The sequence below is a fragment of the Suncus etruscus genome, chromosome 18 (genome assembly GCF_024139225.1).
Source record: "Suncus etruscus isolate mSunEtr1 chromosome 18, mSunEtr1.pri.cur, whole genome shotgun sequence".
Classification (NCBI taxonomy): domain Eukaryota; kingdom Metazoa; phylum Chordata; class Mammalia; order Eulipotyphla; family Soricidae; genus Suncus; species Suncus etruscus.
In genome coordinates, this window is record NC_064865.1 from 57,005,007 (window position 1) to 57,032,679 (window position 27,673).

General features: G+C 36.9%; 1 protein-coding gene, 1 non-coding gene and 1 pseudogene across 2 annotated transcripts; 1 reads left to right on the forward strand and 2 right to left on the reverse strand.

Moving 5' to 3' along the window:
• Positions 1-27,673, forward strand: part of LOC125996148 (histone H4-like) — a 267,502-nt pseudogene that overhangs the window by 94,685 nt on the left and 145,144 nt on the right.
• LOC125996682 (U6 spliceosomal RNA) lies at positions 5,977-6,083 on the reverse strand. Its single transcript, XR_007491364.1, has one exon. It is a non-coding gene; the product is annotated as a U6 spliceosomal RNA (small nuclear RNA).
• Positions 17,287-18,225, reverse strand: LOC125996071 (putative olfactory receptor 2B8). The gene has a single exon (XM_049765030.1). It carries the CDS (start codon positions 18,223-18,225, stop codon positions 17,287-17,289), a length of 939 nt encoding a protein of 312 aa, XP_049620987.1.

Consider the following 27,673-nt stretch of genomic DNA (forward strand, 5'->3'; position numbering starts at 1 on the left):
AAGGTATATTAAAAGTAACAATAATTTTCAAAAGCATAGGAGAAACAACTTGCATGCATATTCATTTTTATACATGCAAGCGTTATGATGGTTGTGAAAATCTATAGTGATTCATATTTTACATAGAAATATATTCAAGGGTGTTGGTCTCTCTGATTTGTCTTAAGTACCAGTATCATATTCTCTTGAACCTTTTTTTTGGGGGGGGGCACATCTGGCAGTGCTCCACGCTCACTCCTGGTTCTGCACTCAGGGGTCATTTCTGGACTCTTTAAGAGAACTATTTGGGTTGCTGGATATTGAACCATGGGTTGTTTGCATGCAAGACAGGTGCTTTTCCTGGCTGTACTATTTCTCCAGCTCTGATGAACCTTTTCAATAGTAATTTTTCAATTAAAAATTTAAGTCGGGACCGGAGCAATAGTGTAGTGGTAGGGTGTTTGCCTTGCACGTGGCTGACCCAAGGATGAATCTGGTCCAATCCCCACTGTCCCATATGGCTCCCCAAGCTTGGAGCGATTTCTGAGCACATAGCCAGAAGTAACCCCTGAGTGTCACTGGGTGTAGCCCAAAATCCAAAATAAAATTTTATCTTAAATAAACAGTATTACTGTGGCAGAAGATAAAAAATTAACTAAATCTGGGCCGCAGAGTCAGTACAGTGGTACTTTGGCTTTTTGCATATTTTGTCCATTTGCATTTTCCTCATCTTGTACGCAAACCTCCTACAGAAAATGATTTCTTGTCTCAAAAGAATATAATTTACAAGTATTTCAATATTATGTATGTATGTGCATATGAATGTGCATTGGCTTGTGCCACCAAGCCAATCTTCTCTTATAAATCTCACATAGTATTAATTCTCTCCTAGTCACTTTTCACTTCTAACATACAGAAATGTTAACTACGTACGATGTGAAACTATAATCTATTAGTGTTTGAATATTTTGGGTTTTTTTTTACTTGTTAAATTGCTGAGTTCCAGTAGCTTTTTAAAAATCATAACATAGAATTTTGTGGTTTCTTTTGAGGTCTTTTTGTGTTTCGATTTCTACCTTGAACATTTGTTCAAGGTTGCCACGTAGTGCTAATAAGGATGACAAAAGCAATGGAATTACTCTTGTGATGGAATTTCCTCTCCCCTGGGAGTGGAAAATCCCTAAAGAAAAATGTCTCTACTCACTTACATGCATCAGATGTAAACTTCACAGTTAAGGTCACAATGATGACATTACAATAAATTTAATAAAAACCAAATTTATTAAATAGCAAGAAGTTGCAGAAACATCTTCTATACATTTCAATTCTATTCAAGATCCCTATATCTGTTGGGTGTTTTTATTGTTGTTGTTGTCAGCATTATAACTAAGATCTATCATTTTCTATTTTCCAACAAATTTTATTGAATATCAAAATAATTTTGAATAATATATGAATCAAAATATATTAGAATATTACTTTGGAATAATATGACTCATTTCTAAGTATATAATTCTACTTATCATATATTAATAAATTTTTTGCTTCTTTTACAATATTATAACTGTTGGTTTCTTGTTGTTTTTTTTTTGTTTGTTTGTTTTGTTTTGGTTTTTGGGTCACACCTGGCAGTGCTCAGGGATTACTCCTGGCTCTATGCTTCAGAAATCATTGTTGGAAGGCTCAGGGGATCATATGGTATGCCAGGATTCAAACCACCTTCTTTCTGCATGCAAGGCAAATGTCCTACCTCCATGCTATCTCTCCAGCCCCTAACTGTTAGTTTCTATATTCATGCCCAATCTTGTTGGCTAACACTACCAGATAAGGTTAATTAAAGCAGTTAAGATCCTTAACATATCTTTCTTTCTTTTTTTTTTGTTTTTGTTTTTGTTTTTTGGGCCACTCCCGGTGACACTCAGGGGTTACTCTGGCTATGCACTCAGAAGTCGCTCCTGGCTTGGGGGACCATATGGGACACCGGTAGATCGAACCGCGGTCTGTCCTAGGCTAGCACTGGCAAGGCAGACACCTTATCTCCAGCACCACCACGCCGGCCCCCAACATACCTTTCTTAACTTCTGTCATTACTTTTGAAATGGACATTTTAAGCAAGACACTAGTCCCATATGTGTGAATGCTAAGTATCTACTTTTAAATAACAACTATATAACTTCCTGTTTGAGTATACAGAAAATCAACTAAAAAAACTAGCTGCATAATAAGTACATCAATAAAAATAATCCCAAGTGTGGCTGACAATATAGGCCTTATCCTTTGTGCTATATCTCTGGACCAAAAACGATCTTTTAGAGACCAGAGCAACAGTACAGTGGGTAGAGTGTTTGCCTTGCATGTGACCAACCTGGGTTTGATCTTCAGAATTCCATGTGGTCCCCCAAGCACAGCCAGGAGTAATTCCTGAGCATAGAGTCAAGAGTAACCCCTGAACATCTCTAGATGTGCCTACCACCTACCAAAAAATATCTGTGAGCAATGCCTTGAATTAGAAAAGATATTGGTTGCATGAGTTTTTTTTTTTTAAAAAAGAAGACAATATATTTTGGATGAAGCAAAATAATGATGTGTAGCCAAGATTCCATTTGCTTTGGTATGGAATTCAAAAAGATGTCTAAACTATAGCTATAAGGCGAATATTTATCATATACATTGATGGTAGCTCTAGCCATAGAAGGTAAAGTATCCCAGGAACAGTGGAGAGAGAAAAGAGAGTTATGGCTGGAACACCAGGAAATATTAATATTGAGGTTTGTAGTTTGTGAGAAGGAACTAACGTTCATCTATCCAAGAAAGACTAGAAAACAAAGAGAAGCAGCAGAATGTCTGTAAGGGGATATCACTCCAACTTAGATCAGGTAGGAAGATGCCAAGTTTATCTACTTTGTGTGATTAGGAAAACAGTGAAGATTTTATTGAAATCATCTTCACCAGATAGGGAAGAAAAAGGAACAAGGAACATTTTGTGGAATATTCTGTCTTCCATTTTTTTTTTTAAATTTAAAGACTGTAAGTTTTTACTTACAAACTGGAAAGGAGAGCTAAAATCTTTAGGGGGAGGTCTTGATTCAAATGTACTTTTTCTTAATCAAAGCATTATCATTTTTTTCTGATGAGACAGGGTGAGCTAAAGGAATATGACTAAAGATACAATAAGTCAAGAATGAAATAGATCAAGTATGACTGACAATGTCTAAAAATTGTAATACAGTTCTTTTTAAATAATTCTAGATAAGTCCAAGAGTATAACTCTATGAAAAATAAAATATACACATATTCAGGTTTAATGACATTTTATTCCTCTTTAAAATAAGAACTACTCGTGAAAACAAGAATAAAGATTATAAAGACATTCGCAAACACAATCATATTTGGAAATGAACGGAGAGGATGGAAATAATAGGTTCATTCTTCTGCTCTCCTTGACCGGAAAAGACTGATATTATATATTAGGGTTGTTTTTTTTAATCAATAAATATGATTCTAGATTCCATAACTGAAGCCTTTTCATTGGTATTTGCACTTAGATGTGTTATTCCTCCCTTAAAATTAGAAATGATCAGGCCTTCCTCACTGGCTGCTCCCAGAGGAAGCCAGACTGTACCCTGGAACTGAGGCTAAAGACTTACACCTGCAGCACACTCTGGGGTCACTAAAAATAGATGAATCCTCAACCATCTCAGCCTCTAAGTGCATGTCTGGCATTGGAGGCTGATAAAAACATTCCCCAGTATTAATAGTTTCACTTTTTATTCATGAGTAGAGTCTACAGAATCTTACATGTGTTGACTTCTGTTTAGTTAGAATCAATTGTTCACTGATTATCTACGTTCTTTTAGGAATAGAAACATTCTTATTAAATAGCTGGATAATCTTCCCAAGAAATCATGGGGTGATACAAGTCAAACTGAAAGCAATTTTTTTAAATGAATACAATCTTTAACAGAGCCTAAGGGAGTAACAATTTTCATTTTTTCTTGCCTTCCATTATGGACCTTTCTCAAGGACCATCCTTAATAGGGTTGGCATATTTGACAGCATATTTTAAACACATGAACTCTGTACTTATTTTAAGGATTCTGTCTTTTCTGCTTTATCCCTTAACACTTTTCTCCAGTTCTTGTGCCAGAACACACGCACACACACACACACACACACACACACACACACACACACATATCATACCTGCACAGGTAATCACTGAATATACTAGATTCACAGGAGACCAGCAGTCATGCATTACCAGATTACCTAAATAATTTTGTATAATGATGTAAAAGAATATAAATTTTGGAGGTCCAGAAAAATAATTCAACTGGTAGTGCACTTACCGTGCATGCAGGTGACTGGAGTTCAATCCCCAGCATCCCATATATTTTCTGAGCACCACCAGGAATGATTTCTGTGTACAGAGTCAGTATTAAGCCCTGAACACTGCTAGTGTGGCCCAAAAAGCAAGCAAACAAACAAATAAAAACAGACAAGGTTCCAGGAATAACCCCTGAGCATCTCCTGGTGAGGCCCCCAAACAAAATAACAAACGAAAAAGAATATAAGGTTTACTCTTTCAATTTTATCTAGAGGATAAAAGCTGGGTATTATAATCTGTAATTTTACTGTTGATTTATAGAGCATAAAAAGATATAGATGAGGGGCCAGAGCAATAGCACCATAGATAGTGCATTAGCATTGCATAGCGGACCCAGGTTCAATCGCCAGCATTTCATATGGTCCCCCAACTCCACCAAGAATGACTTCTGAGCACAGAGCCAGGAGTAAACCCTGAGCACCACCAGGTGTGACTCCCCCCAAAAAAAGGTGTATATAACAAAATGTTTAATTAGATATAAGTGTTTTTAGGTACAGAGGGTTGTTTATTACTGATAACACATATTTCTATAATGTATATACTATTAGAAATATGAGAAATAGCATTATAAATAATACTCAGCAATCATCAATGTCATGATGCATCATCACACTTGTGAGTTTGAAACAGGATGAAACTAATACCTGCATTTTATGTTTACCATTATATAGCAGACTATTATATATTAGGGTTGTCTTTTTAAATCAATAAATATGATTCCAGATTCCATAACTGAAGCGTTGTCATTGGTATTTGCACTTAGATGTATTATTCCTCCATTAAAAATTGGAAATGATCAATTTTGTTATCTATGCAAAACAGAAGTAAGAAAGTCAGCCTGAAAAATTTACATTCTCTGTGGAAAACAAAGATCAGGAGATTATGGGACTACAAAGTACATATCTTATAAACAGATTATGGAGAGTGGGAAAAAAAAACCCCACAATTGTAGCATTTAACACTACCTAATAAAGGTTTTTTAAAATAAAATCTTTATTTAAGCACCATGATTACAAGCATGATTGTAGTTGGGTTTTAGTCATAAACTGAAGACCCGCCTTCACCAGTGCAACATTCCCACCTCCAAAGCCACCCCCCTTCCTTCCCAACCCCTGCCTGTATTTGAGACAGGCATTCTACTTCTTTCACTCCTCTAGATTGACAAGGGTTCTCAGTAGCCAGCCAGCTCGGTTTGGTTTACATACATACATACATACATACATACATACATACATACATACATACATAGAACCATAAAAAGCACATTTTAAAATTCTACCACAAGAGGGAGCAAAAAAAAAAAGGAGTAAGTGTAATCACATAAAGGCAGCAAAAACCCTAGACAGTATTAATGCCATTGAACAGAAAACCACAGCTAATGGCAATTATCAAAGAATTACAGTGTCATCCTCTGCCTCAAATGTATGTGCAAAAAGGTATGCAAAATTGCAAAAAAAAAATTAAGGAAATGTCTCAGTATCAATAATTTCATTCTCACACATTTAAATTACTGAGCATTCAGTTTATTATCATTATTGAGTCTAGCTAATTTACTGGTTTTTAAAAGTAACTATAATAGTGGATGCAATATTAGGTTTTATTTTTCTTAAAAATATATGGAACACTTCACAAATTTGCGTGTCATCCTTGCACAGGGGCTATGCTAATCTTCTCTGTGTCATTCCAATTTTAGTATTTGTGCTGCCGAAGCAAGCACTGGATGCAATATTAGGTAAAGTAAACGCTAATAAAACTTGATAAGAGGAAAAGTAAAGGTCAAAAGAAAGAAGAGATTAAAATGCCAGTATTCTCCCCAAAGCATTGTACAGATTTAATGCAGTCCCTATAAGAATGCCTGTAAGAGTTTTCAAAAAAAAAAAATAGAATAAGGGGCCAGAGCAATTGCACAAGGGGTAAGGCTTCTGCCTTGCCTGCAACTAGCCTAGGACAAACTACAGTTCAATCCCCTGGAGTCCCATATGGTCCTCCAAGTCAGGAGTGATTTCTGAGCTCATAGCCAGGAGTTGAAACCCCTGAGCATCACTGGGTGTGGCCCCAAAACAAAACAAAAAGACTAAGAATTCCTGAAACTTGTATGATACAATAAACCCCCCCCCAAGAATACCTACAGCAATTATAGGGAAAAAGAAGATGGGACATCACTTTCCCCAACTTCAAACTGTACTACAATGTAGTAATAATTAAAATAGCAAGGCACTGGAATAAAGATAGACCCTAAGATTTGTAGAATAGAATTGAATATTCTGAGACATACTTTAAGACATAAATAAATATTCAATAAAGGACAAAATCTGAGGTGAAATATAAAAGTCTTTTAAACAAGTGGTGCTGCAAAAACTGGTCAGCTACTTGGAAAAAAATAAACTCAGACCTCTCTTTAATGCCAAGCACAAGTCAAATAAAAATGGATTAAAGACCTTGATATCAGGCCTGAAATCATAGGTACATAGAGGAAAACATAGGCAGAATTCTCCACGACATTGAATTTAAAAATATCTTCAAGGATGAAACACCACTGACCAAGCAAGTGCTATCCAAGATAAACAAATGGGACTACATTAAATCAAGCCATTAAACTGAGGCCTACATTAAAATAAGGCACTGGTAGGGGTTAGCAAGAAAACAGCATCCAATCACATCAAAAAGTGAGGAGAAGAGATGGATAGAAACTTCTGAAAAAGAGATACAGGTAGTCAAACATCATTAATATAAATCAAAACAATAATGAGTTATAATTTCATATCATAGAGACTAGCAGATCAAAAAGAACATTTTTGGCACATATGTGGGGAGAAAGAGAGAAAAAATTGTTTACCACGGAGGCAGGTAGGTGGAAGGGTTCAGGAAATGAACTCTGGTGAAATATGGGTGTTGAATATTGTATGACTAAAACTTAGACATCAATCTTAACAACTTTTTAACTCTTTATTATACAGTGATTAGAAGAGTACATGGTAAAGAGACCATTAAAGGATATTTCTCTATCTCTAAAATAATTGCCTTCTTTGACCCATAATTTATTTGCAAGAAAAACACACAGCCCCTCAAAATACTTTAAAATACACAATCACATGTAATACATATTTCAGACATTATAAGTAAAATATATAACATTATACTTAATATCAAATCAATAATACAGAAGAGTACAATTCTTACATATGGCAAAATACAATTAAATATCTGACATTTAAAATTTTCTGGGGTTTAGAGTGATATTACAATGATAGCACAGTTTTTGTATTGCATGAGGTCAACCTCAGTTTGATCCCTGGTATTTCATATGGTCCCCTGAGCAACGTCAGGACTGATTCCTGAGCGCTGAGCCAGGAATGATTCAACCCTGAGCATCTCTGGGTATAGATGCTCAACCACAGCAAAGGTTCCACAGCTTCCTGATGTCTTAAGTTTCAGTTCCAGCATCACTGGAGCAAGGGGGATGCTTAGTGATAATTTCATTTGCCAAGGTGTTGTCAAACGATGATAGAAAAGTGGAAGATCGTCACTGTCAAGAATAAACAATATTCCAAAGTTGCTTTTATAAGAGTACTTCAAGTATTTCTGGTGTCAGATCATATGATTTGCAAAGTATTGCATCCAACTTTAAATGCTGATAAGAGATATATATTCTCTATCTCTTAATTTCACTTTGCCATAGGCTATTATTTATACATCTTTTTGGAAATATAAATCTAACCATGCTCCACAATGAGATAAAAATTGAAAAAAATGATAGAACTTTTAAAAATAGCATCCCCTCCCAATGCTTTAGGAACATAGAAGCATTTCTGGAGGCTGAAGTAAGACCATAAAATTAGGTCTGAAACACTCACTTTCCTAAGCAATGGAGGTAAGAAAATTTCACTGAGTGTTGCCAGGGAAACAGGACCTCACATGAAGGACACTCACATCCTCAGGGATCTGGGGTTCAGTGTTCTGCCTTTCTTTTTTTGGGGGGGGGGTCACACTGAGCCTGCCAGGAGCGATTTCTGAGCATAGATCCAGGAGTAACCCCATGAGCGCTGCCAGGTGTGACCCAAAAACCAAAAGAAAGAAAGAAAGAAAGAAAGAAAGAAAGAAAGAAAGAAAGAAAGAAAGAAAGAAAGAAAGAAAGAAAGAAAGAAAGAAAGAAAGAAAGAAAGAAAGAAAGAAAGAAAGAAAGAAAGAAAGAAAGAAAGAAAGAAAGAAAGAAAGAAAGAAAGAAAGAAAGAAAGAAAGAAAGAAAGAAAGAAAGAAAGAAAGAAAGAAAAAGAGAGAGAGAGAGAGAGAAAGAAAGAAAGAAAGAGCCATTAGTGTTCAACACTCAGCTTTTTCTTACACTAATTGCTACCTTCTTTCTTCCAATACCCAACATATAACATACTGATATGATAATTTATGCAATGGGGACTTGATGTTGGTTTTACTTGTTATATTAGTTCATAAAATTCCTGAGATGCAAAAATATGTGTTGAATACTCCGACTTACCATAAAAGTTGTCTGAGGTGCTTTCATAGTTTCTGATAGACATAAAAGACCACTGAATATAAGGATTTTTATAGTTAACAAATGTGGTCAAGCCAAAAATCCTGACGTTGGTGTTCCACTGCCTTCCATTCATGACAAAAACTTTCAACAAGATGGTAATGAAAGGAACTTTTCTCAGTATAGTCAAGACCATTTACCACAAGCCCATAGTGAATATTATACTCAATGGAAAAAAATGAAACCTTTTCTCTAAGATCTGGAACAATGCTAGACTGTCCCCTCTCACCACTCCTATTCAACACAATACTGGCCGTACTTGCCATAGCAATTAGTCAAGAAAACTATTATCAAGGGCATCCATATAGTAAAGGAAAAAGTCAAGTAGTCACTGTTTGCAGATGATATACTATATTTAGAAAATCCTAAAGACTACCAAAAGCTTTTAGAAATAATAGAATTATAAAGCAAAGTGCCAGGCTACAAAATTAACAAGCACAAATCAATGGCCTTTTTATACACAAATAATGATAGAGAATAAGTAGACATTAAAAACAATTCTATTCACCATAGCACCACAAAAGTTCAAATACCTTGGAGTCAACTTAGCTAAAGAAATGAAGGACCTATACAAAGAAAACTATATAACACTGCTTAAAGAAATAAAAGAGGATACAAGGAAATGGAGACACATAACCTGCTCATGGACTGGAAGAATTAGCGTCATTAAAATGGCAATACTCCCCAAAGCATTATACAGATTTTATGAAATCTCTCTAAGAATACCCATGACATTCTTCAAAGTAGTAGCTCAAATGCTCCTGAAATTAATTTGGAACAATAAATGCCCAAGAATAGCTAAAGCAACTCTTAGGGGGAAAATGGGAGGCATCACTTTCCACAACTTTAAATTGTACTTCAAAGAAATAATCATTAAAATAGCATGATACTGGAATATAACAGACTCTCAGATCAATGAAATAGACTTGAGTATGCAGAAAATGTTCTCCAGACATAAAAATCAATTAATATTTTTTAAAAGGGGCAAAAACACAAAATGGAGCAAGGAAAGCCTCTTCAGCAAGTGGTGTTGGAACAACTGGTCAGCCACATGCAAAAATGCAAACTCAGATCTCTACCTAACACCATGAACAAGGGTCAAATAAAAATAAAGATTGTTTTTTGTTATCTTTGTTTTTGTTTTGTTTTAAATCACCTCATGATGATGGAATTGAAAGTAAATCTTGCAGAACCAGGGGTCCCTGCCGTGCCCCGACCCCCTTCTTCCTCGCAGAAGATGCAGCAGAAACCGGGGATGCTGGAAGCCACACTCAACCGAGAGGAGGCGACAGAGCCCTCGGGTGTGTCCTGGGTCTAGGCAGGAAGTGGGCGTGGAGCAGGTTGGGCTGTCACTTCTTATTGTTGTGGTCTCTCATTTAAGTTCCCTTTTCTTTCCCTCCTGGGATGGACAAGCCTTGGCCTTGGCTGCCCTGGCCTTGAGATCTTTGGGGGCATCCAGACTGGGCAGCAGCTGAAATTTAGGGGTTCAGTTGGGATCTAGTAGACGACCTTTTTGACATCTATGACACGCTAGGTCTAGTTTATTTTTTATATAATATCTTTATTTAAACATCTTGATTACAAATATGATTGTGATTAGGTTTCAGTCATGTAAAGAACACCCCCCTTCACCAGTGCAACATTCCCACCGCCAATGTCCCAAGTCTCCCTCCATCCCACCTCACCCCCACCTGTACTCCAGACAGGCTTTCCAGTTCCCTCATTCATTCACATGGTTATGGTAGTTCTCGGTGTAGTTATTTCTATAACTGCACTCACCACTCTTTGTGGTGAGCTTCATGAAGTGAGCTGGAAGTTCCAGCCCTCCTCTCTTTGTCTCTGAGGATTGTTGCAAAAATGACTTTTATTTTTCTTAAAACCCATAGATGAGGGCCCGGAGAGATAGCACAGCGGCATTTGCCTTGCAAGCAGCCGATCCAGGACCAAAGGTGGTTGGTTCGAATCCCGGTGTCCCATATGGTCCCCGTGCCTGCCAGGAGCTATTTCTGAGCAGACAGCCAGGAGTAACCCCTGAGCAACGCTGGGTGTGGCCCCAAAACCAAAACAACAACAACAACAAACAAACAAACAAAAACAAAAACAAAAAAAAACACCAAAACCCCATAGATGAGTGAGACTATTCTGCGTCTATCTCTCTCCCCCTGACTTATTTCACTCAGCATGATAGATTCCATCTACATCCATGTATAGGAAAATTTCATGACTTCATCTCTCCTGACGGCTGCATAATATTCCATTGTGTATATGTACCATAGTTTCTTTAGCCATTCATCTGTTGAAGGGCATCTTGGTTGTTTCTAGAACCTGGCTATTGTGAATAGTGCTACAATAAATATAGGTGTTCTAGTTTTGCAAGACATTCTAATTTTTGTTGTTGCTGTGTTGAATCTGAGTTTCTCATCGATCTTTGTTTCAAGCCCAAACCTGAAAGGGCGGGTCTGGGTAGGGAAGGGGGGTGGGCAGCGCTTTCATTACAACATCCAGGAACTGAGATCAGTGGTGCAAAAGAGGGAACTGGACCTTCAGAGGGAGAGTGGATGGGAAGGATGTGCTTTGACACCAAAAAGAATCAAGAGTATGCAAACGTTTCTATTCGTCACAATTTTTCTGTGTGCCTGGCGACAAAACAACTGTCTTGTACTACCCCGAGCTGTTCTCTCTGTTCCTGGCTTAGACCTGGGCGCCACTGCTAGAGGACGAGTCTGCAGCAGCTGTTGTGAATAGGTGGACAGACTCCATGGGGTCCTGTGTCTCCTGCGACAAGTTAATGTTGTCTCGAGCCTGTCACCACAGGAAGACAAACTGAAGCCAACAACTGGCCCAGTGGCCTGGGAGCAGCAGGGTTGGAAGTGAAGGGACATGAGTTCTTGGGGTCCGTGGCCTTTCCATGCTGGACGCCAACTTCTGCACACTTCTCTCCGGGACCTGGACTCGCCTTTTTTTTTTTTTTTAAGGACAGAAGTTTTATAACGCTTAACAAAAGTGTAATAGACATTTACACTAGTGCAGGGATCTGGGAGGGTTTTTTGTTTTGTTTTGTTTTGTTTTTTTGGTTATTTTATTATTTTTGTTTTGTTTTGTGGGGGGTGTGGGGGGAGGGTTGTCACTTGTATTTATTGTGACTCTAAATCTTTGATAATAAATGTAAAGGAATGTTTGTCCCCCAAAATGAATTAAAGACATAAAACTATAAGGCATATAGAAGAAAACATAGGTAAAACACTTCATGACACTGAGACTAACGGCATCTTCAAGGAGAAAATACTACTGTCCAAACAAGTGGAAGCAAAGTTAAATTGAGAAGCTTTTGCAATTCAAAGGAAATAGCAACTAGGGTAAAAAGGTCATCTATGAATGAGAGAAGTTATGGCCTTTTTTACTCTAGTTGCTATTCACTCAATACCCATCAAATAAAGGATTGATATCTAAGAAAAAAACATCTAACCCCATCAAAAAACAGGGAGGAGAAAAGAACATACATTTCCTCAAAGAAGAAATACAGATTAGCAAAAGGCACATAAAAATGCTCGACATCACTAGTAATCAGAGAGGTGTAAATAAAGACAGCAATGAGATATCATCTTACGCCACAGAGACTGGCACACATCACAAAGAACAAGAGCAACCACTACTGCTGGTATGTATGTGGGGAGAAAGAAACTCTTATTCACTGCTGGGAATAATTCTGTCTAGTCTAACCTTTCTGGAAACAATATGACTATTTCTTAAAAAAAATTGGAGAGTGAACTTTCATACAATCCAGCAATACCACTACTAAGGATATAACCTAGGAACACAAAAACACAATACAATAATGCCCTCTGCACTCTTATGCCTATTGAAACGATATTGACAATAGCCAGCATCTGGAAACAACCCAGATGCCTGACAACAACTAAGTGACTAAAGAAACTGTGACACATCTACACAATGGAATATAATGCAGATGTTAAAAATAAAGTAATGAAATTAGCTTAAACATGGATGGATATGGAGATTATTATGCTGAGTGAAATGAGTCAGAGGGAGGGAGAGGGATAGACAAAGAACAACCTCACATTTGTGGGGTTATGTGAAAAATAAAAGATAGTATGGTAATACTGTCCAGGGGCAACAGAGAGACAGATCAGCAGGACCAGTTCATGTTAAGAAGCCAAAGAGTAATGAGTGCAGTTAGGTACTGAACAGTCTATTGTGACCATGATAGTTGGTACTGATCACTCTGTGTAAGATCTGGGTGCTGAAAAGGAATAAAGTGATATGCATGGTACCCTACTCATTAGTAATAGTGCAAACCACAGTGTCAAGATATAAAAGAGAAAGAGAGAGAAGTAAAGTGCCCCAGAAGCAGGAGGGAGAGGGTGGTGGAGAGAAACTGGGAACATTGGTGGCAAGAACTGTGCACTGCTAAAGGGTGGTGTACATTCTATTACTGAAACTCAACCATAAGCAATTTTGTAGCCATGGAGCTCAAATAAAGAAATCATTAAAAATAAATTTATTATGGGCAACTGTGTCAACTATCTGAAGAATTTTCTTTAAATAAAGTATTAAAACAATTATCAAAATAATCTCTGGTTACCTTTTGAATTTCTATAGAATCTGTAGTGACATCCCATGTTAGTTTCTGATTTAATTTTTTAAGTTTCTCTTTTTTTGGGGGGGGGCACACCCGGCAGTGCTCAGGGGTTACTCCTGGCTGTCTGCTCAGAAATAGCTCCTAGCAGGCATGGGGGACCATATGGGACACCAGGATTCAAACCAACCACCTCTGGTCCTGGATCGGCTGCTTGCAAGGCAAACCTGCTGTGCTATCTCTCTGGGCCCTAAGTTTCTCTTTCTTTGTTAGTTTTGCTAGTGAATTATCAATATTGACTATTTTTCTCAAATAACCAACTCTAGTTTTCATTGCTATATTGGATTATTTTTTGTGTGTCCAGTTCATTAATTTCTGCTCTAAGCTTTATTATTTCCTTCCTCCTGCCTGCTTTCAGCTCATGATGTTGGACATCTTCCTATTTCTTAAACTGTACCATTAAGTTGTTTATGCATTAAATTATTCCTTCCTTCCTATGAATTTCATTCCATTCCAATGAATGCTTGCAAATATATAGATTTTCCACTTAATACCACTTTTGCTGTGTACCACAAATTCTGATAAATTATGTGTCCATCTCATTTATTGCAAGAATCTTTGGATTTTCTACTGATTTCCTCTCTAACCTTCTGTTTGTTGATTAATAGTGAGCTGCTTAAATCCCAGGTGTTAAAGTTATTTCACCATTTCTGTTTGTAATTTATTTCTACTTTCACTGCATCATATTCTGAGCAGATATTTGATACAATTTCAATCTTCTTGATTTTATGGCTGTATGTTTTGTGGTCCAGTATGTGGTCTATCTTGGATAATCTCCCATGTGCATTGGAGGAAAATGTGTACTTCTGATTTTGGAAATAAAAAGTTCTCTCTCTTTCTCTCTCTCTCTCTCTCTCTCTCTCTATATATATATATATATATATATATACATATATACATATATTATTGTCAATAAATTCTTGGTGAGAATTAGCCTAGTTGATCTATGAAGAGATGACGGAGCATATTGAAATCTCCAACTAGTATTATGTTGCTATTGATGTCTTTCTTAAATGCTATTAGGAGTTGTTTTAAGTATTTTGATGGTTCCTTACTGGATGCATATATATTTAGAATTGTTCTTTCTTTTTGATGTGCCTACCTCCTTAAATTATTAACAAATTACTTGTTTGTCTCTTATAACCATTTTAAACCTGGAGTCCATGTCATCGGATATTAGTATGGCCAGCCCAACCTTTAAAAAGGAGTTGTTTGATTGAAGAATTGTCTTCAAGTCTTTGACTTTGAGTCTGTTTTCTCTGACTTTTCAAGTATGTTGCCTTCAGGCAGCAGAATGCTAAATTCCATTTTCTGATCTACGTTTTTCACTCTGTCTCCCCTTATTAGTGCATTTAGACCATTGACATTGAGAAAGATTACTGCCATGGAATTTTGTGCCATTTTTTTTGTAGAACATTGATGTATTTGTGGGATTTACCTTGCCTTAGAGTACCCCCCATTTAGTCCTTCTTTTAAAGTTGGTATTGAATCTGTAAAGTTCCTCAGATGCTGTTTATCCATTAGCTGTGTATCATTCCTTCAAATATCAATGAGAGCCTGCTGGGTAAAGTATTCTTGATGAGACATTTTGTTCATTATTACTTTAGTCCCTCACCATTTTCTGGCCTGAATGGTTGCTTGTGAGATATTTGCTATAAATATGCTTATGCTCCTCTCTTTTTTTTGTGTGTGTGTGTTTTGGGTCACATCCGGCAGTGCTCAGGGGTTATTCCTGGCTCCAGGCTCAGAAATTGCTCCTGGCAGGCACGGGGGACCATATGGGACGTCGGGATTCGAACCGATGACCTCCTGCATGAAAGGCAAATGCCTTACTTCCATGCTATCTCTCCGGCCCTATGCTGATGCTTCTTAATATATAATTTTCTATTCTGATCATGTTGCATCCAGTATTATATCACTATCTATAGTTTTCATCATTGTGAGAAGGATGTACCCCGGGATGTTTTTATTTGGGTCTCTTTTAGCTGGTACAATTTGGGGTCAAGCATGCACGCTTCACTCTGGGAACATCTCAGCTATCATGCCTTTGACTGTTGCTTCTTTATAAGGGTTTTCTTCCTGGTTCTCTGGAACTGCAATGAGTCTTACATCGTTTCTATTGAATTGATCCCAAGGTTCTCAAGACGTCTGTACATTTATTTTGAGTATTAATTTTCCACATCCTATTGGTTGATTTTGAGACTTAGTTACATCTTATTTTGTTGTCTGGTGGCTTTCTCCATTTTTTTCTTTACTGGTTCTATCCAAAGTAGCTATTGTTATGCTGATGAAGTCTTCTAGTGAGTTTTTCTTTGCAGCTAAAAGTTTTAAGTTCTGTCATTTCTAAATTGCAGTTTTCTCATTTCTACTCTCATATCCTCTTGAGTCTTATTGTCTGTTGACTCTTGTTGTCTGTTTTATTGTTGCCTTGAGTTCCTGGAACATCCTCAACATTTACTCTCTAAAGTCTTGTTCAGAGAGACTATATGTGTGGCTTATATAAGATGGGCCTTCAAACTACCATCTTCATTCACTAAGTGTGGTGAGAATCTGCGTCATTTTCTCACACCTTTGTCGTGTGGTGACGTTTTTAATTATCTGTTGTGGTGGGGCTCCTTGACTAAAAGAAATGTGCAGCCAGAGTGATGCAAAGCAGTCTCAGTGCTGTCTGGAATACTCACCTCAGTTCAGTACAAAATAGAAATTTTCAGTCCAAATACTTCCCATAGCCTGCAGCCTCTCTTGCTGCTGCAGGTCAAAAGTTTTTTCTTTCACCAACCCATGCTCATGTCTCTATTTTGGAGTTTTATTTGAATTTTTGTTTGACATATAGGAAGATCATATAGTTTATCTCTTTCTATGTCTTAATTTATTAAACATAATAGCCAAAGCCCATCCACCACTGTTACAAATGGTGGTATTTTCTATTTCCCTATGACTGAATAGTATTCTGTTTGATTGGTTCAATGGTGAATTACAATTTTAATATTTCCTGCTGAGGTATTCCCTTTCTTCACTACTCTCACACTGACAACAGGTAATGACTCAGTTTTTTCTTCTCAAACTCGTGACACACTCCACCATTAAGAAAAAAGAAACATTAAATTTTAAATACTGAAGTCACAGTGCAAATTGAAGAAAATCAAAACTTAATGCTTGTATCTAAGCAAAAAATATGGCTATATATTATAAAACATAAGTTTCTATCCTGAGAAGATAACTACAAGGATCTGATGCCAAATCTAAACATGCCGAAGTCCAAAAGATGGAAAAATTCTGGAGAACCATGCAGATGACACTTAACAAACTCATACAGTCCCAATAAATCACAAACATTACTCTAACATATCATCAAGAAACACAACACCAAAAGGAGATATTCAAACCACCAAATTTTTATTAACTTCAAACAATATTTGAATTGTGGCTCAGCAGGAGAAAAAGTCAAGTTGTTTTACAAACTTAAGGCCCTGAGTTCCAACTCTCAATTTTGTAGATTGAGAATAGAAAAGCTTTCAGAGACAATGGCACAATAGCAGTGTAGAGTATTTTAAAAGAACTTATATATGTCGCTGAAAAGAAACCAGCTGGATAATTGAGCTGACAGAATTTATGATCTGTCTAGGGTGTAGGAAACGGAGAGTATTTCAATGACAGTTCTACCATCACTCACCATCACTTGCATTGAAAGTTTATTCAAAGTGTTTTCCACATATATCATCTGGAATCACGATCCTTCCTAAGCACTTTCCTCATTGCTCCCTTCACATCCTTGTTCCGAAGGGTATAGATCAGGGGGTTCATCGTGGGAGTAAAAATGCCATAAAAGAGAGTTGTGAACTTGCCCCGGTCCTGAGAGTAGTTGCTGCTGGGCTGCAGATAAGCATAGATGGCTGTGCCGTAGAACAGAGATACCACAATGAAGTGGGAGCCACATGTCCCAAAGGCTTTTCTCTGCCCAGCAGTAGACTTGATTCTTAAGATGGCCCTTACAATCCAACCATAGGAAAACACAATAAAAATAACAGGTAAAACAAGACCGACGACACTGGCAAAGTAGAGTTCAGCTTCAATATTTCTGGTATCAACACAGGCGAGCTTCAGCAATGCAGGGATCTCACAACCAAAATGATCTATTATATTTCTCCCACAAAGTGGTAAAAGGAAGATGAGTATAGTTTGCACTAAGGAGTTGGAAAAACCAAAGATCCAAGAAATCGAAGCCATCAGGGCACAGAGTCTGGGGTGCATAATGACAGTATAGTGGAGAGGCCTGCACACAGCAGCATAACGGTCAAATGCCATAACTCCTAAGAGCACACATTCTGTGCCACCCAACCCTAGAGACACAAACAACTGAGCCACACAACCAGCAAATGAGATATATTTGTCAGCTCCACTGAGATTTACTAGGAATTGAGGAACAATGCTAGTGGTATAACACATGTCTAGAAAGCTTAGGTTGGAGAGGAAAAAATACATTGGGGTGTGGAGATTGGGATCCAGGTAGGACAATGTAATGATGGTGGTGTTACCCAGCAAAGTGAAGATATAAAGAATTATCAGTACCACAAAGAGGACTATTTCCAGTTGGGGCCTATCCGAGAATCCCAGTAGGATGAACCCCGTGAAGGAACTTCCATTTTTCTGTTCCATGTTAGTACATGTCTCCTGTTAACATAAAGTTTTCACCAGTTTTTAAATTGTATCATTAGAGTTTATAATGTGACTCAGTGGTAGAGCATACATCTAAAATGTGCAAGACACTGGGTTTTGAATGGGTTATCCATGCCCACCCTCAACCACTGCTGATATGATCCATACAACTTCCAAAAGAAGGTTCTTTAATTAAATGTGTGGGTACAGTGTATCATGCCAAATGTTTTAGCCTGCATTTATATAAGACTATTTATACAAAATATGTATTCTTTGTCATTGATATATTCTACATTAATTTAAGTCACATATGCTGTTATCATTAGTAGTAGTCAAATAATAAAATTTAAGAGGTTTGTTTATGTTTTTGCATCAATTAAAGGCATAAAAGACCTGTATAATACAAGTAAACAGATAACATATGATCCAGTAGCAAATCTCATATAAGTGTACGATAAATTGAAATAAACCCTTTATATATTAAAAGAAAAAATCTGTATAAGATTACATATTCTAGGACTTAAAGAATCATAGGCATATGTAACTGTTTCAGAGAAAATCAAATAGAGCAAACCAAAATCAGAATCAAAAAAATAAATAAATATGTTTTGAGTGAGGTTATTTTATATATATGAAATATAATATAGTATTTTATAATTTTACTCTTTTATAAAATAATATATCACTCTCTTATAGTTAATATATTTTATGTATATTTATTCATTTAACTGGGGTAATAATAAAGGCTACAGAAAATATTTTTTGTTGTTTTTTTTTGTTTTTGTTTTTGTTTTTTTGGGTCACACCCGGCGGTGCTCAGGGGTTACTCCTGGCTATCTGCTCAGAAATAGCTCCTAGCAGGCACGGGGGACCATATGGGACACTGGGATTTGAACCAACCACCTTTGGTCCTGGATTGGCTGCTTGCAAGGCAAACACCGCTGTACTATCTCTCCGGGCCCTACATAAAATATTTTACATTTACATATTTATAATACAAAAACAATGATATTAACAATGACAATATATAGAATCATACAAAATAATGCTGTGTAAATGAAGTGGAACTGAGGCATTTCAGAGATTCTAGGTTGGAGAGAGTCTTCTGCATATGCTTAAAACAAAGGAATGCAACTAAACAAATAAAGAGAGCCTAGATTAGAGCTCAGAATAAAATCCCCTCTAAGTACTAATATGAAATAAAAGTTTAGTTGACAAAAAATCAAACAACTAAAATAGAACAAAGCATGTGGTTGTCCACTATTATAGTCATTTTTCCAAAAGTACAATAAGTTAATAATTTATTCAAGAATATTTATCAGAATCCTAATAATGCACTATTTCTAACTTTTGAAATTTCCTATTGAATTTGCTCTGCTGGTATCGTAGTACAGTAATATTGTAGATCATAGATATAGTACTAAATGTTGATAGGTCAGTATGTCTTTGAAAGAATGTTTTGGTGTGTTATGATTGCTTCAAGTTCACTTTGGAGACATAGGAGAGGTTATTAGGTAATGCATTTTTAGGGGGAGCTGAACTGAAGTGCCTTCTTTTCTGGTGTTTTGTTTTTGTTTTGGGGCCACACTCAACAGTGCTCAGGATTTAATCCTGGCTTTGCTTTCTGGGATCATTCCTGCTGAGCTCAGAGGCCCATATGGGATACCAGAGAACAAACCCAATGTACTATTTTTCTTGCCCTACTCTGAAAAAAAATTTTTTTTTGTTTTTTCGGGCCACACCTGTTTGATGCTCAGGGTTCACTCTTGGCTAAGCACTCAGGAATCACCCGTGGCTTGGGGGGATCATATGGGACGCCGGGGGATCAAACCGCGGTCTTTCCTTGGCTAGCGCTTGCAAGGCAGACACCTTACCTCTAGCGTCACCTCGCCAACCCCTTTGAAAAAAAATTTAAATCATAACAAACACACTGCTAGTTTTCAGATTACTTAATTTAGTTCATCTATGTTATTTTACAGCATAGTATTATGTTACTTTAAATATTCTGTCTTTACAATGAAGCAAGATTATGCTCCCTTTAGAAAGACTTCATAAGTCAAATGTTACATTTACAATACTTTGTTCTCTATTAACAATTTAATATCAGTACATTCCACTGATTTAGGTTACTTATTTCTTCCTACTCTGTATCCAATCTCCTAAAACTATTTCCACCAGCACAAGAGGTGCTTCTCTTAGAAGAGAAGGAACAGCTCTGATTTGGTTTGTTGTGTGCAAAATAGTGTTACACCCAGCTGTGCTCAGGGATTATTAGATGTTGGGAGGATGGAATCCATGTCCGACCCATGCAAGTCCAGCACCTTACCCACTATTTTATCACTCTGGCTCAGAAACAGATTTAGACTAAAGGTCAATGAGAAATTTCCTTCCCACTATATTTAAAGAATTATGATTCATTGGAAATTATCACCTATGGTTAAGCAACTATCAAAGGATTAAGTGCAGTATGAAAGAGAGATCATTACTAGACAGCTATACAAACAAGGATGATGAGAAATATTAAACACACCTGTCATTGGTAAAAGAAGAGAGGATATTTTCCTTAATAACCACCATAATCTGGCAAATCATTATTAAATTATACATAAATTATTTTTTAGATATAAGAATAAAAGCTTAAAAGATAAAAGTATAAATATGGAGTAAATTAGACATAATAAAAACAGATAGTAAAAAAATCAATATGGCATTCTTAGAGCATTTTCTCGTCATTAAAGAAAAGAATGAGAAATGACATCTCACAGAACACAATGATATAATAATATGCAAGAAATGTTTTCAAATACAAGATATTTTATCCAAAGAAAATGCTGATAACATCAAGATAGAGTTAAAATGGTATTTGATACATTAAATTTGCAACAGTAATACAATAATTCTAATTTTTAAAGAAAGCATAAATAGATAAAATTAGTACAAATTATATAAACTAAAGATTTTTTTTTTGTTTTTGTTTTTTTGGGTTTTGAGCCACACCCAGCAGTGCTCAGGGGTTACTCCTGGCTATCTGCTCAGAAATAGCTCCTGGCACGCACGGTCCGGGCCCTAAACTAAAGATTTTAAAGGCAAATACATGGTTATCTGTGATTAAGATATAAAATATGCAAAATCTTTAACATAAAGTTTTGTCCCTGTGGATGAATGAATCCTGAAAATAAATGATTGCAAAACTTCTAAATACTATAGTCAATGCTATAAAGGATTGTTAGTTCTTGAATACATTTCTGTTCATAGCCTGATCTGAATTGATATATTAGAATATTTCTAATAGTATTCAAGAATTAAATGCAGAAAAATAAAAATAAATCTACCCCTATATCCTAAAGAATAGTCTAATGAAATGAAAGGAATGATGCCTTAGACCAAATTCTATGAAATAAGAGAATGAAGAAAGGCTTCCAAGACATGCAGCTTGTTGAGAAACTCCGCTCAGGGTAAAGGTGGAAAAATTCAATTGCAGCACTGTGGGAAATAAAAAAGTTTGATCACAGAACACAGAACAGAAGAATACAGCATGAAACTAATATCATAAAGACCTGGAAGAGCATTCTCACACTGGCCTCACAGTGATGGCAGAAATCATCTATCAAGTTCAAATATCATAGCTAATATTCATATTCAATAAATACTATGCAATATTCACAGTCACAACAGCTCATTTTGCCTGAACATTGCCATTAGAAAGATAAAGAAATTAAATTTCACCTTTTACTGAATTTTCACTTTTTTAAGCTTAAAAAAGTACAAAAGTCTAGTTATAGCCATATAGTAAGCACAGTTCTGTAGCATTGATTAGAGTAGAATAGGACTATGACTCTGAGAAAAATGAGCATCTTCTTATATCATGTAACAAAGATTTTAGCTGCTCCACTAATTTCCAGAGGTCTCCATGAATGAATTTCCTTTCATACCTGATGCCTATTCTCTGGAGAAATCAAAGTGAACTTAATGTAAGACCTTTATTTTTAAACAGGGGATGGACAGGTGCACCAGGCAACAGAAGAGAATCTCTGGAGACAAATAAAGCATGTAGACAACAATTTGGGAGCTTGTGCTGCAATAGTACAATCGACCTGAAGTACACTATTTATTCCATTAGTGCAATCAAACACTGTCATCTTTTTTTTTTTTTTTTTTTGTGGTTTTTGGGTCACACCCGGCAGTGCTCAGGGGTTACTCCTGGCTCCATGCTCAGAAATTGCTCCTGGCAGGCACGGGGGACCATATGGGACGCTGGGATTCGAACCGATGACCTCTTGCATGAAAGGCAAACGCCTTACCTCCATGCTATCTCTCCAGCCCCAAACACTGTCATCTTATAATTCACTGTTTAATGGAACACCCAGTCCTTCTTACTCTCCCTGTCTTTTTTCCTCTTCAAATTGTGTTCATAATTGAGTGAAGAACCAGCATTAACTCCAAAAAAATTCAGTGATACAACAGAATAAAATAAGCACTTTCTTAGTGTAATTTTCAGTCTCACACTCTGAATTTCCATACAGAGTCTACATATTTTTTACAGCTCTTTATGAGAGGAAAAGAACACTTAAGACTGTTTAAGTATTTAAAGTATTTACTGACACCAACAAAGTAGCATAAAAAACAAGTATTATGTAATTTCACATGAATAAAGAAACACAGGAACAAATGTCAAATAATTTTATAAACAATATATATTACATAATTTTTTTTTTTTGGTTTTTTGGGTCACACCCGGCGGTGCTCAGGGGTTACTCCTGGCTGTCTGCTCAGAAATAGCTCCTGGCAGGCTCAGGGGACCATATGGGACACCGGGATTCGAACCAACCACCTTTGGTCCTGGATCGGCTGCTTGCAAGGCAAACACCGCTGTGCTATCTCTCCGGGCCCATATTACATAATTAAAGAAAAATGTTATCATATACAAATAAGATTTACTAATTGTATCCATATAGATATGCTGACATCTGATTAATAAGCTATAATAGAACAAAATGTTTAGGATTTTATTATTTGGTTCTCACTTTCAGTGAACTTCAGTAGCAAGTTCCTTTTTCCCACTAAGATAATGTAAAGGAATATAGCTTCCTCTTACGGATATGTTTCAACTATATATACATATATATGTTACAAATCTAAAGCAGCACTGAGATCCATTTCCATTCCACTCACCTTTTTTCTCCATATCACTGAGTCCTGAGCAGTCCTCAATCTCATTTCCAAGTTGCTACTTTTAATAGTACTGGATTGCAGCCTGCATCACTTGAATATAAAGATTCAGAAATACATTGAAAGCAAAGGGCAAGACTACCAACATTATATTACCCAGAACTTGTTCTTGAGCAATAGAATGCTTTCCCATGATAAATTTGGCTATCTTTCACATGAATTCTAGATCTGCATTCTGCCTCTAGCTCCTAGGAAGATGAGTGAGTGCAGTTTTGAATTTGGTGTGCTATTTCCCAGATACATTGACCTGGTTATATGACAGAGAGATTCTTTTGGCAACAGAAGAGTAGAATATGAAATTGCACTAAGGGATGAGATGCACAGAAAACTCAAGTTGTTTACCAGGCAAAAGTCTCTTGAGATCTATCTCCTATGCTGTTAATTAACCACTGTGCCAAGCTGTCCAGAGATAATAAGCCTCAGAGAAAGAATTGTCAATGCGAGTGCCAGAGGCTACCTAATAATGCTCATTTGTGATAAATATGTTTTGAAGAGTACAAGCATTCTCCCCAATTTTGTTACCATACACTCATCTTTGCAAGGTTTAGATGCCTTTTTCCCTTTTTTATTTAAAACTTTATTACATACATGATTGTGTTTGTGTTTCAGTCATATAAAGAACACCACCCATCACCAGTGCAACATTCCCATCACCAATGTCCCAAATCTCCCTCCTCCCCACTCAACCCCCGCCTGTACTCTAGACAGGCTTTCTATTTACCTCGTACATTCTTATTATTAGGATAGTTCAAAACGTAGTTATTTCTCTAACTAAACTCATACCTCTTTGTGGTGAGCTTCATGAGGTGAGCTGTAACTTCCAGCTCTTTCTCTTTTGTGTCTGAAAGTTATTATTGCAAGAATGTCTTTCATTTTTCTTAAAACCCATAGATGAGTGAGACTATTCTGTGTCTTTCTCTCTCTCTGACTTATTTCACTCAGCATAATAGATTCTCTGTACATCCATGTATAGGAAAATTTCATGACTTTATCTCTCCTGACAGCTGCATAATATTCCACTGTGTATATGTACCACAGTTTCTTTAGCCATCCATCTGTTGAAGGGGTTTTTGTATTGTATTTTTGTGTTCCTAGGGTATATTCCTAGGAGTGGTATAGCTAGGTCGTATGGGAGCTCGATTTCCAGTTTTTGGAGGAATCTCCATATTGCTTTCCATAAAGGTTGAACTAGACGGCATTCCCACCAGCAGTGGATAAGAGTTCCTTTCTCGGGGCCGGGTGGTGGCGCTGGAGGTAAGGTGCCTGCCTTGCCTGCGCTAGCCTAGGACGGACTGCGGTTCGATCCCCCGGCGTCCCATATGGTCCCCCAAGAAGCCAGGAGCAACTTCTGAGCGCATAGCCAGGAGTAACCCCTGAGCGTCACAGGGTGTGGCCCAAAAACCAAAAAAAAAAAAAAAAAAAAAAAAAGAGAGTTCCTTTCTCTCCACATCCCCGCCAACACTGCTTGTTCTTATTCTCTGTGATGTATGCCAATCTCTGTGGTATGAGGTGGTACCTCATAGTTTTGATTTGCATCTTCCTGATGATTAGTGATGTGGAGCATTTTTTCATGTGTCTTTTGGCCATTTTTATTTCTTCTTTGTCAAAGTGTCTGTCCATTTCTTCTCCCCATTCTTTGATTTCTTTTTGTGTGTGTGTAAAGTTTTGTCAGTACCTTGTATATTTTGGAGATTAGCCCCTTGTCTGATGGGTATTGGGTGAATAGTTTCTCCCACTCAGTGGGTGGCTCTTGTATCCTGGGTGCTATTTCCTTTGAGGTGCAGAAGCTTCTCAGATTAATATATTCCCACCTGTTAATCTCTGCTTTCACTTGCTTGGAGAGTGCAGTTTCCTCCTTGAATATGCCTGTAGTCTCAATGTTCTGGAGTGTTTTGCCTACGTGTTGTTCTATATATCTTATGGTTTTGGGTCTGATATCAAGGTCTTTAATCCATTTGGTTTTTCCTTCATACATGATGTTAGCTGGGGGGTCTAAGTTCAATTTTTTGCAAGTGGATAGCCAGTAGTGCCAATACCACTTGTTGAAGAGGCTTTCTTTGCTCCATTTAGGAGTTCTTGCTCCTTTATCAAAAATTAGGTGATTGTATGTCTGGGAAACATTCTCTGAATATTCAAGCCTATTTCACTGATCTGAGGGCCTGTCTTTATTCCAATACTATGTTGTTTGATAACTATTGCTTTGTAGTAAAGTTTAAATTTGGGGAAAGTAATTCCTCCCATATTCTTTTTCCCAATGATTGCTTTAGCTATTCTAGGGTGTTTATTGTTCCAAATGAATTTCAAAAGTGCCCGATCCACTTCTTTGAAGAATGTCATGGGTATCTTTAGAGGGATCACATTAAATCTGTACAATACTTTGAGGAGTATTGCCATTTTAATGATGTTAATCCTGCCAATCGATGAGCAGGGTATGTGCTTCATTTCCGCTTGTCCTCTCTTATTTCTTGGAGTGGAGTTTTATAGTTTTCTTTGTATAGGTCCTTCACATTTTTAGTCAAGTTGATTCCAAGATATTTGAGTTTGTGTGGCACTATTGTGAATAGGGTTGTTTTCTTAATGTCCATTTCTTCCTTATTACTATTGGTGTATAGAAAGGCCATTGATTTTTGTGTGTTAATTTTGTAGCCTGCCACCTTGCTATATGAGTCTATTGTTTCTAGAAGCTTTTTGGTAGAGACTTTAGGGTTTTCTAGGTAGAGTATCATGTCATCTGCAAATAGCGAGAGCTTGACTTCTTCCTTTCCTATCTGGAGTCCCTTGATATCTTTTTCTTGCCTAATCACTATAGCAAGTACTTCCAGTGCTATGTTGAATAGGAGTGGGGAGAGAGGAGAGCCTTGTCTTGTGCCAGAATTTAGAGGGAAAGCTTTCAGTTTTTCTCCATTGAGGACGAGATTTGCCTCTGGCTTGTGGTCGATGGCCTTAACTATATTGAGAAAGGTTCCTTCCTTGCCTCTGGCTTGTGGTCGATGGCCTTAACTATATTGAGAAAGGTTCCTTCCATTCCCATCTTGCTGAGAGTTTTGATCAAGAATGGGTGTTGGACTTATCAAATGCTTTCTCTGCATCTATTGATATGATCATGTGATTTTTATTTTTCTTGTTGTTGATGTTGTATATGATGTTGATAGATTTGCAGCTGTTAAACCAGCCTTGCATTTTTGGATAAAACCTACTTGATCTTAGTGGATGATCTTTGCCAGGATTTTGTTGAGGATCTTTGCATCTGTATTCATCAGTGATATTGTTCTGTAAATTTCTCTTTTGGTAGCATCTCTCTCTGGTTTAGGTATCAAGGTGATGTTGGTTTCATAAAAGCTATTTGGAAGTGTTCCTGTTTTTTTGATTTCATGAAAGAGTCTTGCCAGGATTGGTAGAAGTTCCTCTTGAACGGTTTGAAAGAATTCATTAGTAAATCTATCTGGGCCTTGACTTTTGTTTTTGGGCAGAAATTTGATTACTGTCTTAATTTCCTCAATAGTGATAGTGTGTTTAGGTGTGCTACATCCTCTTCATTCAACCGTGGAAGATTATAAGAGTCTAAAAATTTATCTATTTCATCCAGGTTTTCATTTTTAGTGGCATAAAGTTTCTCAAAGTAGTTTCTTATTACCCTTTGGATCTCTACCTTATTAGTAGTTATCTCTCCTTTTTCATTTCTTTTTTTTTTAATATAATTTTTATTTTGATCATAGTGGCTTACATATTGTGGACAATAATATTTTAGGTACATATTTACATAAAATCAGGGGGGATTCCCATCCCCAAATTGTCCTCCCTACACCCCCGTTTCTGTCTTACCTCCCATTTCCTCTTCCCTCACCCCCAGGGCGGCTAGAATATGTGGTCCCCTCTGTCTCTAACCAACTACTTAGTAGTCTTGCATCAGTTTGGTCTTGATGCCTCCCTTATTTCCCCCTCTAAGTAGGGGCAGGGGTAGCTAGTTCAAGTTGCGTGGTTTTGCCTGAAAAAGAGAAAATAAATAAACCGGGGTAAGAGTTTAATACCCCGAAAATGGGCAGAATCCTTCTAGAGGTTCTCATCATCGATTTGGGAAATGAAGGAGAAAAAGAAGTTGAAACACTCCACCAGTACCAAAAGAAGTGTCAAATATCCAGTGAGGACTCCAGCTATAACGATAAGCACCACAAAAAAACAGATAAAAAACAAACCAAAACAAACTAAAAACAAACACAAA

Coding starts and splice junctions, on each gene's coding strand:
- LOC125996071 (XM_049765030.1), bottom strand. CDS start 18,225: ATGGAACAGAAAAATGGAAGTTCCTTCACGGGGTTCATCCTACTGGGA.